At 42.6% G+C, this 14,928-nt stretch overlaps 1 protein-coding gene across 3 annotated transcripts in view; it reads left to right on the plus strand.

Moving 5' to 3' along the window:
- Nucleotides 1–1,576: 1,576 nt before the first annotated feature.
- GRIN3A (glutamate ionotropic receptor NMDA type subunit 3A) overlaps nucleotides 1,577–14,928 on the plus strand; it is a 139,121-nt gene continuing 125,769 nt past the window's right edge. For 2 of the 3 annotated variants that reach the window (XR_014796419.1, XM_084899740.1), the window contains exon 1: nucleotides 1,583–3,041. Coding sequence is in view for 2 of the 3 variants with exons in the window: in XM_084899740.1 (XP_084755866.1) it covers nucleotides 2,343–3,041 (699 nt within the window). In the remaining variant the exon portion in view is untranslated. Of the gene's footprint in view, nucleotides 3,042–14,928 lie in introns of all 3 variants that reach the window. The other variant, XM_084899741.1, reaches the window with a different exon arrangement.

Consider the following 14,928-nt stretch of genomic DNA (forward strand, 5'->3'; position numbering starts at 1 on the left):
GCAGAACTGTGGGAATCATCCTCTCTTCTAGGAACCACAAGGTGAGCCATTCCCTCAAGGTAGTCGTGGACTTGTGAGAGGCCTAAAGAGCATACAGTGACTGTAGGATGCCATTAGCCAATAGATCTGTAAACCAAAAACAGCACCAGGTATTAGAACTTGGTAACCCCTCCTGTACCTGGCCTATGGTTTCTACTCCGCTCATGTCTGTCTCACTGCCCACTATATCAGACCTCTCTTTTCTTCATCATGATCCATTCTCTTAGGAAACAGGTGTGAATGCATATGTGATGCCGAGAATGTACGAGTCCCACTCGGGGCCATGATCACAAGCTGGAATGTGGACCTCCTCAATGCACACAAACGCCTACACAGACAAGCATACCTCCTTACTACACAGTCATGGAGTCCCAATCTTCCTGCAATACCAGGACCAGGGAATTCTACACTCTTCTCACTCAGATGCCAATCCCTGGAATCCTCTGGAACCAGAGGAATTTCCAGAAACTTCTCCCTAGTGGATCACCCTCTATTATGATTTTTCCCCCCTCTAGTACTCCAGCCTTGCAAGAGCTATCTTGAGAGTCAGGTACCTTTTGCACTGAGATGCTAAAAGCCGGAGGAAAAGAGCATTCACTTTGCAACCTTCTTGGGGATTTTATTTAGCTAGATAGAGCCTCTTCATCCAGAGGATTTAAAGCACGGTGGGAACTTCAGCTCAGGAATCAAAACAACTCTCCAGAGCTCCTAGCTAACTGTATTTGCATAACAATTTAACAGAATCCAAACAACTGGGCAAGGTCAGGTGAAATAAATTGCCAAGGTCATGCTTCTCTTGAATTGGTGATGAAATTCAGAATTGCTGATCTCCAGGGCTTGGCCCCTTACTCTCCCAAATGATATTGTGGCATAAAATAAATTTATCGAATGTGTGAGAACCACGCTCCTCCCCTTAAACGTTTCCCTTCCTTCTAATTCCAGATCCTGTAGATCACGGAGGAAAAGATGAAATAACCCCACCGACCTCACACATTAGCATACAAATGAAAGAATTTACTAGAAGCAGCGCTCTAGGGGACGCCTGGTCTAAAACCAGGAAATGCTGTTTGACTGGGTTTGAAACTCTCCAAGTAGGTTGAATCTCTTTAATTGCTTGATCAAAGGATTGCTTCACATTCACTGTTTCAATTCTGAGAATCTAAAACCATGGGGATCCCTAAACCCCGCAGAGGCCCACGTGCCAGAGAGGAGGAATTGAGGGGATTACATGTGTACTGGATCCTTGCTTTAATGTCCTTAACTCAAAATACCTGTACACCAACACATTAGAGAGAAGCTCATTTAAAGTCACAACCCCTTTGAACTTATCCCAGCGAACAAACTGGGTTTCAGATTGCTCGGGGCGCAGCTCCAGATTCAGAATCCTCCACGACTGGGGGAGCCCACGCCCTCCGAGGTCGCAGAGAATGTCGCAAGCTGCGGGCTCCAAGCCTTGGAGCGGGGAGAGGGGCCTCGCCAGGCGCGCAGGAAGCATCTGCCGGGAATCTCACCACCAGTGGGCGTTTAGCGCAGCCAAGCGTCAGGCTGGTGCCAGGGCTCAGCAACAGGGAGGCGCCGGCCGAGGCGGGGAGAACTTTGCGCTCCGAGCAGAGCCACCCTTTGCTGGCCAGTCGCGTCGCTCCTCGCTCCTCGGAGGAAGCCAGCGGCGGGCAGCGCCTGGGCGGAAAGAGGACGAAAGAAGGAAGAGAGGAAGTAGCGAGGGAAGTAGGAACATGAAGCCAGTGACGGGGAAGCCCGCCAGGGGATGGCCCGCGGTGGAGCGCGGCAGGTTTGGCTGGTTCTCCGCATCCCGGCGGCCGTGAGCACCTGCTCCTCCCGCACGACCCCAAAGACATAAGTGCGTCTCGCTCGCTCGCCTCGGTGGAGAAGGAAGAGAAAAGAATCCAAGGGAGCTCATCACCCTCCTCGGTCTCCGCTGCCCCCCTAGGACTCCGGGGGGCCGGACTCAGAGCCGCCCTGCATGCAGATGGGGCGGGCGAGGATCGGGCGCCCCAGCCGCGGGTGAGCGGTACCGGCCCGCCTGGCTCCGCGCAGGGACTGGGCGGGCAGAGGATGCGAGGCGCTCGGACCCAGGAGCGGGATCTGAGAGCGGCGAGGGCGCGCTAGGCTGCCCCTCGGATGGCCCGGGGAGCGAAGCTCCTGCTCCCGGGACGGCTTCTCCGCGCCCAGTGAGCCAGCCGTGCGCGCGGGACCTGGGGGCGGAGACCTCGGGCGGCGGCGGCTGCAAAGGGGGGCCGGCCGGACGCAGGAGGGGGCGCGCTTTCTGCCCGCGGGTCTCAGTAATGAGGAGACTGAGTTTGTGGTGGCTGCTGAGCAGGGTCTGTCTGCTGCTGCCGCCGCCCTGCGCGCTGGTGCTGGCCGGGGTGCCCGGCTCCTCCTCGCACCCGCAGCCCTGCCAGATCCTCAAGCGCATCGGCCACGCGGTGAGGGTGGGCGCGGTGCACCTGCAGCCCTGGACCACGGCCCCCCGCGCCCCGGACGGCAGCCGGGCGGGCGCCCAGCGCGATGAGCCCGAGCCCGAGCCCGCGACGTGGCGGCCCCCGGCGGCGCCCTCGCCCGGGGCGCGCTGGCTGGGGGGCGCCTTGCACGGCCGGGGGCCGCCGGGCGTCCCGAAGCCCGGGGAGGGCGCAGGAGGGGCCAAGACCCTGTGGCCTCGGGACGCCCTCCTCTTCGCCGTGGACAACCTGAACCGCGTGGAAGGGCTGCTGCCCTACAACCTGTCTCTGGAAGTGGTGATGGCCATCGAGGCGGGCCTGGGCGACCTGCCGCTCCTGCCTTTCTCCTCCCCGAGCTCGCCCTGGAGCAGTGACCCTTTCTCCTTCCTGCAGAGCGTGTGCCACACCGTGGTGGTGCAGGGGGTGTCGGCGCTGCTGGCCTTCCCCCAGAGCCAGGGCGAGATGATGGAGCTGGATCTGGTCAGCTCCGTCCTGCACATCCCGGTGATCAGCATCGTGCGCCACGAGTTTCCGCGGGAGAGTCAGGTGAGGGCACCCGGGCGCGCGGAGTGGAGAGGGCGCCGCTGGGGCTGGGACCATCGCGGGGTTGGGGGAGGGGGGGCGTGTTGGGGGGCTGGGGAAGAAAGGGGACAGGGAAGTCCTGAAGGACTTAGGGATTTACAACTTTGGTACTGTTTAAGGATTGGACCACATCGGTCGTTGGTAGGTAGAAGTAAAATGAAAACATTTCAATCAAAAAATGGGGATAAGTGCCGGACGAAGTGGAAGTTTAAGTATAAGATTTAGGAGAGCAATCCGGGTTCTAATGACTAGCTTGGGGGCGGGGGTGAAAGGTGGGGGAATGTGGGAAGGGCGATGGAGGATCCGTGGCTGCCAGAGTTTCACTCCCTTGAGGAATTCGGAGAGCATGTGGCAGAAAGAGCAGCATCTGTTCTCTTTGACTTTAGATGTGCCTGAGCCATAGGCGGTGGTGTCAGGAAGGAAGCACATCCCTCTGGATGCCTTTGAGTAAATAAGAAATCTGTAACTATCCCGAACCGGTTTGGCTCAGTGGATAGAGCATGGGCCTGTGGACTCAAAGGTCCCAGGTTCGATTCCAGTCAGGGGCATGTGCCTTGGTTTCGGGCACATCCCCGGTGGGGGTTGTGGGCACATCCCCGGTGGGGGTTGTGGGCACATCCCCGGTGGGGGTTGTGGGCACATCCCCGGTGGGGGTTGTGGGCACATCCCCGGTGGGGGTTGTGGGCACATCCCCGGTGGGGGGTGTGCAGGAGGCAGCTGATTGATGTTTCTAACTCTCTGTCCCTCTCCCTTCCTTTCTGTGAGGGATCCATAGAATATATATATTTTTAAAGAAATCGTAACAAGTACAGAAGCAATAGATAAAGAAGGGTGGTTAGTTGGTCTTGGCTATTATGTGATGGCATGAAATGGATGGGATGAGTCATTTGGGATCTTGTCTTTGTCCCTATATTCTTTCTGTGAAATGTCAGGGGCATGTGCCTTGGTTGCCAGCACATCCCCATTGGGGGGGGGGGGGGGGTGTACAGGAGGCAGCTGATTGATATTTCTAACTCTCTATCTCTCTCTCTCTTCCCTTCTGTGAGGGATCCATAGAATATATTTTTTTTTAAAGAAAGAAATCTGTAACAAGTACAGAAGCAATAGATAAAGAAGGGTGGTTAGTTAGTCTTGGCTATTATGTGATGGCATGAAATGGATGGGATGAGTCATTTGGGATCATGTCTTTGTCCCTATCTTCCTTCTGTGCAATGTGGACTCAAAGGCTGGCAGTATGCAGATGCTCTCTTCAATCCATTTCTGCTCTAGTTATCTAGAAATAAAGGAAGTTTCCTATGGGTGAAAAAAAATCAAATATATTTTCAATGAAAGAAGCTGTTTGTAAACTTAGTTGTTGACAATAATGAGATCAATATTTAAGGAGAGGGTGGGGTCCTTAAAGCAATAGAAGTTGTATGCATTTTGTGCCTTATTTTTATCAAAATATCAAGGTTCATTAAGCCTTGCACAAAGTATTTATGAAACAAATAAATAGTTGGTATTGGTCCCATTGTAGAGGCTGAAAAACTAAGGAATGAGCAAGGACAGATATCAAAAGTTTGATAGAATCCATGCATAAAATATCAAGAAAGTGCTAGATTTATTTTTTCTAAAAGAATGAACCTTACATTTTTAATCTTAGGAAAGGCGGGCACTAGTTACTTTCAGCAGTTGCTCGGAAGATTCCTGTTTAATGCTGAACCAGAGAGATTTAATCTGCAGAGTGCAAGCTAATTAACTTTTATCTAAAATATTTCCGTCACCTGAATCTGAATGACTATAGGCAGCAGATGGGAAGACATCAACAACACAGGTGCACAATGCTGCCAATGACCCAAGTGTTACAAACATGAAATTGCATCCATAGGGTGTATCATCGTTAATATATGCGCAGCATCAGATCTAATGAAATGCAAGAGTCAGCATCACTTGTTTCTCTTCATTGCTTCTTTATTACCTAATATCTCATAAGGTGCCAATACTGCTCATAGTCTCCAGACGCCTCTCCATTTGTAGATTGTTTGGCAAAGAGTCTTAAATAGCAAGAATTTTTCCCCAAATTAGTGTTCCTTAGTTAGAAGGAAAATTGTCTGTGTTCCAGGATGGGTGTGTGCAGCATACAGCATACTACAACAAGGGACCAGAGCAACCGTGAGGCGGCATCTAACATCCGCAGACTGCAAAGGTTAAGACCCCTCAGGGGAACAGAGTCCTCTAGGGACAACCTCTGCAAGCAGACAATAAAAGAAACACTCGGCCACACACATTTACTTCTATATTTCAGTTCAGAAACTTACTTTACATCACTGTTGTCCACTGTTATTTTCATGGCACACATCTTGAAAGGGAACGATTATGATATTAACTCATCTAGTTTGCCCAACTGAGGACATTTTATTTCATTTATCTTTGTGTTTTAAATTCAAACATATCTAACTCACCTTACTTTTAATATATTATTTAAATGTCACCTTATATTGTTGTATCATGAGAATGTCCAGCTCACTGCCAAATCATTGTAATATATAATTTTAGGATATGACCATAATCTGCTTTCAGCAAAAATAATAACTAATCTTTCCCTTGCTTCTCCTCAAAAGTAGACCTTTCTCCAATATGCTGATGAGATTTTTAAAAAATTATTTAAATATAAAAGAGTGTTGAACTCGTTTTACACATTAAGTAAAATTGACGTAACGTAGCCACTGTCCTCATTAGAGTCTACTGCCCAATGACCCAAGTTATTGATGGTGCCAGTGCCTGAACAAGGATTCGACCACACAACCAATAAAATAAAATTGTGTCTCTCATTTAGACAAATCAAAATTGCTTTAGAGCAGGAGCAGCAACATTTTCTCTCGCATTAGAGCTGCTGATTTCTTTCACATAAAGCCTTTCATTACTGCATACAGTAGGTCCTCAGGTTACGTCAGAGATCCGTTCCTACCATGTGACATAACACGATTTTCCCCATAAGTTGGAACCCACCTGCATAAGCACCTATGTCACTCACATGGAGCACATACACAGCAGTAATGAAGTGAAACAGTAAAGAAATTAAAAAATAACAATTCCTGACCTTTACTTGTGGTAAATAACAAAAAACATAAAGCACATATGTACATATGTCAAAATGATGGAGCTTTTTTTATATAAATAAATGGGAGTTGGTGATGTAACCATGAAATGACCTAGGTCAAGTTCAGTATAACCCGAGGACTGTCTGTAATGGCTTTTATTGTACCTACCGCAACTTCTGCATGGAAGGAGAAACCACTGAAATGATCCAGTCTCTCAGAAAAGCATAACATTTTTATTTCAATATACTGTTTATTCAAAACATATAACAGATTATCAGCTTGGAAGGCATCAACTTCCTTCAAGCAGGAAATCCATTGAAAAGTAAGATGGTTAACTACACACTTTTGGAAACCATATATATATATATTATCACAACATAATAAAAGCTCAAAGCAACATTACACACAGGATAGGGTCAAAGCACATTTCCATAAAAAATAAAGTCTGGCTTGACTACCACATTCCAGTCTCTCCTTGAAGCTAACTTATTTTATTTAGATGATCACTTGTTAGTTCTATGACCTTCAAATGATGGTGTTGCATATAGATCCAGTCACATTCACATATAAATCACATTAGGTTTCTATAGTTGTTCTTTCTCTTCCTTCTCCATAGTATTGTTCCTTGTAGGGGTTTTGTATAGTTACTCCAAAGTTAGGTTTACACTCCTTAAAATTTACCAGCTAAGGTAGTGCCAGATACACATTTCTTTCTAAAACATATATCTCATGGTAATCCCATATTGGTTCCATTAGGCAAAGTTAATGGAATAATATACGTTAATTGGCTTAGATCTAAACACATGCAATTAAAAAGTGACTACACTATAATTTTCAACTCTTGTTGGATGTACCATCCACAATTTGCATGTCTCATTGAGCCATATATATTAACTAATTAATATATGTTTATTCCCTTAGAAATATAAGTGCTTTAGATGATCCATTTTCTTTGACAATGCAAGGCTAAGTACTGCAGCCTTTTTATTGGAATTTGGCTAGCACAGCACCACGTTTGTACAGCACAGGGGACAGAACAATGATACCACTATATAACTTAGGGACCTCATGAGGGGATAAAACATCTGCTCTCAACTGTGTTGGCTTTCCTTGACTTGCTCCAGCTAAGCACTGCGCGCTCGCTCTCTCTCTCTCTCTCTCTCTCTCTCTCTCTCTCTCTCTCTCTCGGAAATGTATTTTTCTTCATTTCATGATGAATGGCTGATAGCAGCACCTAATTATTGCTGACTTGAAGATAAACGATTTCAAATTAAATGTCAAGTGATGCAAAACTTTTCTTAGCAGTGATCTTTTACAGGTTCCTCTTGAAGAACTGAGACCTGGGATTCATTTGGACATTTTTATTGTTAATTTGGGAATTTTTCCTTATAACAGTAATTTATTTTTCTAGATAAATAGAAAAGAGGAGACTGGCAAACACTATTCCTTAGGCAATTAGTCTGTCTCGCCCACTTTTCTTTGTGCCTGCCACAATGTAGTCAGAAAGTGTATTTGATCTTGATCTTGTTTGACTCTTACATCTTGGAGTTAACTTATGATTGAATCAGCTGAGCTAAGTATCTGAATCATCTGAAAACCAATTTCAGTGTCTAATTCCTTAATGTTTTCTCTTCTGCTGTTGCAGAAAGCACCATGGCTTTGGAGCCATGAGGTTTAATATTTCATGAATACCCCTAATCAGATTCTAATCATGTTGGTTAAAAGGACTCACAATCTACCTCTACCTCTTACTCTCCAGTTAATCTGAGTATCTATGGTTACCTGTCAAAAGAAGGTGCCTTACCATCCAACAGAGTTGTTTTGTGATCAAATGATGAAGTTAAGTACTGTGGAAAATGTATAATGTTAGCTAAATACTAGTAGAGATGTTGGTTATGATCTGATAAGTATCATCCAAGTCATAATCTCCACTAATTCTCCATTAGTAGTTAGTAATCAAAATGGGATGTGATTTCACATATCTTCATCATCCACCTTATTCTCTACCCACTTCCTCATTTTTTTTCTTTAAAAAATCAAAAAGGGTAGCCCTGGCTAGTGTGGCTCAGTTCGTTGGGCATTGTCTCCATGGTTTGATTCCTGGTCAAGGCACTTGCCTACGTTGCAGGCTCAATCCCTGATGGAGGGGAGGGGCATGTGGGAGGCAACCAATCGATGTTTCCTTTTCACATATGTTTCTATTTCCCTCTCCTTTCTTCTATCTAAAAATCAATAAAATTATTTTTTTAAGTAAGTGGATTCACACATAAACACCCCCAAAATAAAGGAAAACAAAACAACAACAAAGAACTGGATTCCTAAGTATGTTGCATATTTGCCTAGGAATAGAGACATGCCATAGGTACTGTTCTATACCAGTGGCAACATTTTATCTATGATACCTCTAACACAGTTTCTAGAACCTTAAGGATTGCTGTAAAAGCTTCAATGTGATGCCCAAGATTTTTCAGAAAGTTTGGTCTGTTACTGGTCATAGTTTCTGCCATAGACACACTTATAGTAGATCTTTCATGAGATTATAGCCACACAGTCTAACTTCTCTCTCTATCCCCAGGCCACCTACTATACCACTAAGCACACTGGCCCTTCTGGCATTATTTTCACAGCATGTCTTTCCTGATGAAGAAAGCAGTGAGCTGGTTCACATTGGCACAGGCTCCTTAGCTCAGTAATGGAGAAATAACAGTTTGCAAAGCAGCTACATAGAGTATCATTGCCATGGGGCTTCTTATAGCAAGGTATTGTTCATCTTAGTGACACAACTGAATGAGACATGGGAATCTCATTGCCTTTGAGATTGACATACACAGAAGAGTAGCTACTCCCATTGACATACACAGAAGAGTAGAGGAACTATACAGCACTGGAAATGTGATGCCAACTCCATAAAACTAGGCAAGAACACACAAAGCTCTATAAAACTCAGCCTCTGCTGAGTTTTATAGAGCATTTTGAGAGATGTATGAATAAGAAACTAATGAAAATCTCTAACCACTCATTTGTCTTTCTTAGGTCTCTCTTTTATGGGATGGGGGAAAGTAAGCAAGGAATAAGCCAGTTGTCTACCACCTCCCTCCTCTTCTTCTTCCCTCAACCTAAGACCTCAGCCAGATGTTCAGATTTCATTCTGAAGGTATAAGATTCAGACACTTCCAAGGGAGACTGTGTGTGAGCTTATGCATTGAGGGAGCAGGTACTGACCTGGGCTGGCAGTTAACCCTGACACTGAAAGCCTAGTATCTGGTTGGCCAGGATAGTCTACTGATGGAAATGAGCCTTCAAATGTTCAAGTGGTAAAGAATTAAGCAGATGACTTCTTTTATAGTCAGGCTGAAATATGCTTCATTATGACTCATGTGAGACATAGATACAGGAAAAAAATCAATTATATATATTTGTGTAACATTTATGCTCTTTAAGGCTTCTTCACAAATGTATTCCTATAATCCTCCTAGCAGTACTATAAGGCAGATAACAATGTATAGACAACATAACATATAGAGCATAGAAAGCTATGCATTGTCAACAAAGATAAGACAAATAGCTCCTTTTGAATTTAGTGTATTTGTCAGCCTAAAATCCAAAAACAAACTAGATCCATCACTGCTTTTGAGCTATCCTTGGGGTGGGGGGGGGAGGGGAAGGGAGATAAACAAGAGAGATCCACTTCCAGGTTTGATTGTCAAGAGAAATTTCACACTAAATATCCAATAATGCAAATTGAATTACATGAATGATGATATATCTTTACAATGGAATACTGTTTATTCAAAATGAAAATTATTTGTTGACAGAAAGATAGAAAAACATTTATGAAAAAGATGACATTACATCTGTAAAATATAGCACTGGGCAAAAGTAGGTTTACAGTTGTGTTATTTTTTTCCATACCAACTATAAACCTACTTTTGCCCCACCCCATATAAAGTGTAGAATTTTATTTATAAAAGCATTAACAGTGATTATAACTAGATGGTAGAAACCCACATGCTTTTCCTATCCATACTTCTATTTTTCTAAAAATAAGTATGTATTACCTACACAATGAAAAGCAATAAGAATAAAAACATAAGTTACCTTCACATTTCCTTACCAGGATGTTCAATACTTCAATATGAAAATATAGATTTCAAGAAAAAATAAATCGTAGAGTATATGTTTAAATTGATCAAAGTCCTTTCATACACATTTCTATTTTCCCCCCATATATTCTCACAAATACTTTGTGAGGTAAGCAGGACAAATAGTATTACTTTCCTTATTTTGCAAATGCGACAATTGTAGCATATTAATGGAAGAGAATAGATTTTTGAGAAGCCCATACCTATGTTTGAATCTTAACTTTACAACTTTCTAGACATTCTTACCTAGCGAAGCATGCCTGATATCCTTGCCTCAATTTCTTGGTGCATCAAATGTGAATATCTCATAACGTTGAAGTGAGAACATCATGTATGCAGGGTTCTAAGCAAAGTACCCAGAGCATTGTGTGTTCTTACTATGAGAATGATCATTCTTTTAGCACAAAGTGTAGATCTGTTGACATGGCAGTAATAAAAACGTAAATAATTAGAATTAGAACCCAAGTATTCTAGATTGCTTTCCAGGGTACGTTGATATGTATGCTCAGTATGAATGTGATACTTAGGCTTAGCAGACCCAGTTCCAGTGAGCCAACACAAAGAGAAAATGAAAAAACCTGCTGTTTTGGAACCCCACTGACATTAGCATTGTAAGGTTAGGTGTGTGAAAAGTTAGCAATGAGGTGACTTGTGAGGTTGTGTTTTAACTGGTTGCTCCCTTGTATGGGTTCTGAATGATTAGATCTCCGGAGCAGTCATCACAGGAGAGATTAAGAATAATGTTCTATTCCTATTAGCTAGTATTAGTGAGCAATTCACAAGTCTTGTCTTATCTCCTACCCTAATTTCTCATTGGAGCTTCCCAGGACCTAAACTTAAGGAACAGCCTCACTTCATCAATGGAAACAACAGCTTCACTTCATTAATAAAAGCTCTAATGTCTAGTCCCCACGTGCTGGCTCTTCTGAAAAAGATTGAGTTGGAGCACATGGCTCAGGTTTCCAGTTTTAATTCTAATTGTTGACATCTACCATCTTATATACAGGCAAATAAAAGGAGGAAGTGGCAAGGACAAAAAAAAAAAAAAGGTGGTGGACCAGAGATACGGGTTCTGGAAGGACAGGAGCTGGCTTACTTTGCTGTGGGAGGGTGAACAGTGGTCTCCCATTGAGCTCTAGGTCCGAATCCCCAGAACCTGTGAATATGTTACCTTCTGTGGCAAAGGGGACTTTGCAGCTGTGGTTACATTAGACATTGTGAATGAAATAGGGAGGTTATCTTGGAACATTCTGGTGGGCCTAATGTAATTACATAAAAATCAGGCAGGAAGAGTCTGAGGCGAAGTCACTGTGATGATGTAATGATGAACATGGAGATGGGGTGATGCATATTGAAGGGGCCCTCACCATGGCATACAGGCAGCTGCTGGAAGTGAAAGACAGGGAAATGAATTCTTTCCTCAGAGGCTCCATAAAGAAGGCAGCCCTGCCAACACCTGGACGTTAACCCAGTAAGACTGAGTTTAGCCTTATGACCTTCAGTTATTAGTATCAAGAGAATAAATGTGTGTTGTGTTAAGTCACTAATTTGTGGTACTTTGTTATAGCCACAGGAAAAAACTCATGCCTTCTGTGACATCGACTTATGCATTGAGGAGGTGGAAAAGAGACAGAGGGCCACCTGGCCCAGCTCACCCTGGAGAGGCAGAGTCTCCTTCAGCTCACACGTTTTGCAGTGAGACAAAGAAAAAAATAAGAGAGGTGGCACTTGGGTCTTTTAAGATACAATGACCCCACTTCCTTGTAACCATGACCCAATGGATGTCGTAGGCTTCTTAGGGGAGAATGGGGTTCTTAGAAAGGGCAGAATCTAACTTGATGTGGATCAAAGGTTCAGAAGTTTCCCCCTTTATATTCAGACCTTATTTGTACTAATGTAAGGATTTGTGGCACAGGTGGTTTAAGGGACTCTGTTTTATTGAATGCCAAATATATCAAAACTGTTTGATACATGCAACTTTGAGAGACTTGTTAAGCACAGATTGCTTTTATGATGACAAAAGTAAGGAATTCATCCACAGATCACCTTGGGTAACATTTTGATGCCTTTAGTTCCTCAAGGCTATAATGGTTTTTAAAAATTAGAAACAGTTGAGGACAATTTAAAGCAAACCTCATTGTCAGTCCAATTGGGCATGGCATCAAAGAATAGAGGAAAGCAATTTTTTTAAAAAATTGTTTTTAGAAAACTCTGAGTTGACATGGAATTTTGAAGCTTGGGCAGTTTGAGTTGGTCTTTCTATATTAAAGAGTGGTATTTTCCTTTGTTTTTGCAATCTAGATTTATATTGTCATCCCTCTGCCAAGTGACTGAGTGCACAGTTCTAAACACAGACAGCTGTGTCTGATGTTCCAGTAGCATTCTTAGAAACAAGTTGCCACCACTCCCCTCTCCATTAAGGGGTGGTTATAAGCTGAACTTTCAGTGTCAAGCACCATGATGGCTGCACAAGCTGCATATAACCTATTTATTTAATTTTAATTTTATTTGTTTTTGTATTGAAAACCTCAACTTGAAGTCAAAAATTATTTATATTTATATTCTCTAGGTCAAAAATTTTTTAAAATTATTTCCATACACAAAGTTAGATGCTCAGCATGTCTTTATCTAATAGAATCACAATCTGGCTCAGTTATGGAATTTATTTGTTTAGTCCCAAACGGAGGTACTGAAACAGGAATTTCATTAAACAAAGAATTTGCTTCTCTGTGTGGTGAATTTAATAGGTACAGACTGAGAGCTGTTATTATGTTGGTGCTGCATGCAGAATTAATTTGAGTCACATCACACATTGTGTTATACACATAAGGAACTGCTTCAATATACACCTGATAATGAATGACAAATCTATACCTGAGTGAATCCAGTGTGCAGGCACAGAGAGCCACCTAGTGGTACCTGAAATATAACTTTATGTCAAACCATCTTATCTATCCAACCTTATAAGACAGGCAAAGGCAACGTTTAGTCCTTTTCCTAGACTTTTCACTGTGGGAAAATCTAGGTTAATAAGTGTATTCCTAGAGAGACTGGGAGAAAATTGAGAGCGACTCTTACTAACTTTAGAAATGTAGTGTGGTTAATATTTTAGTAGCTGTATTTACGAATATTCGGCTCTTTGTGCAGTGTGAAAAGATGCTGCCATTTTATTGTGTTAAGTACAGCATTTATTCCTTCATTTCCAAATTTTATGTTCTAGGTAGATAATTCTGAAAATTTATAAAATGATGAAGAATAAAATAAAAGTTATCTGTAAGCCCATAACCCCAAAATCTAGACATATGTATGAGTTATAAAATTGTAAACATGCTTTGAGGTTTTTTTTTACTTATCCATATATTATAAATATATTCTATATTATTAATATTTTTCCATTATTTTTAATGGCCAGATAGTTTGCCTTTGAATGGATTGTTTTGTGATTTTCTTAATCCCTGTTGCTTGGATTCAGGTTTTTCCCATCACAAAATCAATAACACTGCTTCTGGTGGGACTTTGCCAGCTCTATTCTCCCCTATTATTCTTGTAGTTTTGGGAGCCATAGAGCACTCGCTACTTGAGTTCTATGATACCATCATGGTTTTTTTCCATATTTTTGGCTCTTCCATTGTTTTTTTACTGATTGTGCTTCTTTCTTTGACCCCTTGTAGCAATAACCATAGTGCTGTGCTGTGTCCAATATGAGTGTGCTATCCCTCTATGAATACTTAGGTCTAAATTGTTTAAAATTATATCAAATTTAACAGTCAGATTTCCAAGCAGTCTAATCCAATTTCAAGTGTTCAATGGCCACATGTTTGGGAAGTGATTACTATGTCTGACAGTACAGATATACAACATTTTCCATCTTCACAGAAAGTTCTGATGGGAAGTTCTGCTGTTTAGGTGCATGGAGTTGCAAGGGACATAAACTCCATTGAGCTCAAAAACAAGGGATTTGTGCTGAAAAACTACAAGAAAATGAAAAGGAGCGGAATTGCAAGTAGAGAGGGGTTATACTACTGGAGAGTGTTAGGGCAACTGCTCTCTTTTTCTAACTTTATAACTCTAATCAAAACATCTAACTATGGTCCCTTCTTCTCTTAGTATACATTCTCCAGACATCTGTTGGCTCAGCCCAACAGATTTGTTACCTCTGCACCCCCAGGTTATATGTCCTTCCTTAATCCAGTCTGCACTGGCCATATGCCTGGGTTAAGTGCTCAATATAAACCTTAGAGCATTAAGTAAAATATCAAAGCCACTACACTAAAAAAAAACTTACATTCTGGTGGGGAAGACATATGAAAAGACATACAAACAAATATATAATGTGGTATTACTAAGTAGAGGCAAGTGTGATAGAGGAAAATAAAGCAGGGTAAAGGGTTAGAAGCATGACTATGGTTAATCAATAAGGATTGTCTAATGAGATGATCTTTGAGTAAAGAAGAAAGAAAGGAATGAACCATGCAAATTTTTAAGGGAAGAGCATTATAAGCAAAGAGAATAAAAGTGAAGAAGCCCAGAGGTAGGAATAAGCATAGCGGTATGTATTTATTGAATACCTAAATATCCTTAGCACTATTTGTTAGAGATTCATTAGTGGGCATAATCTCACTAAAAGGA

This window comes from Pipistrellus hanaki (assembly GCF_964339955.1).
Source record: "Pipistrellus hanaki genome assembly, chromosome: 11".
NCBI classification, from domain to species: Eukaryota; Metazoa; Chordata; class Mammalia; order Chiroptera; family Vespertilionidae; genus Pipistrellus; species Pipistrellus hanaki.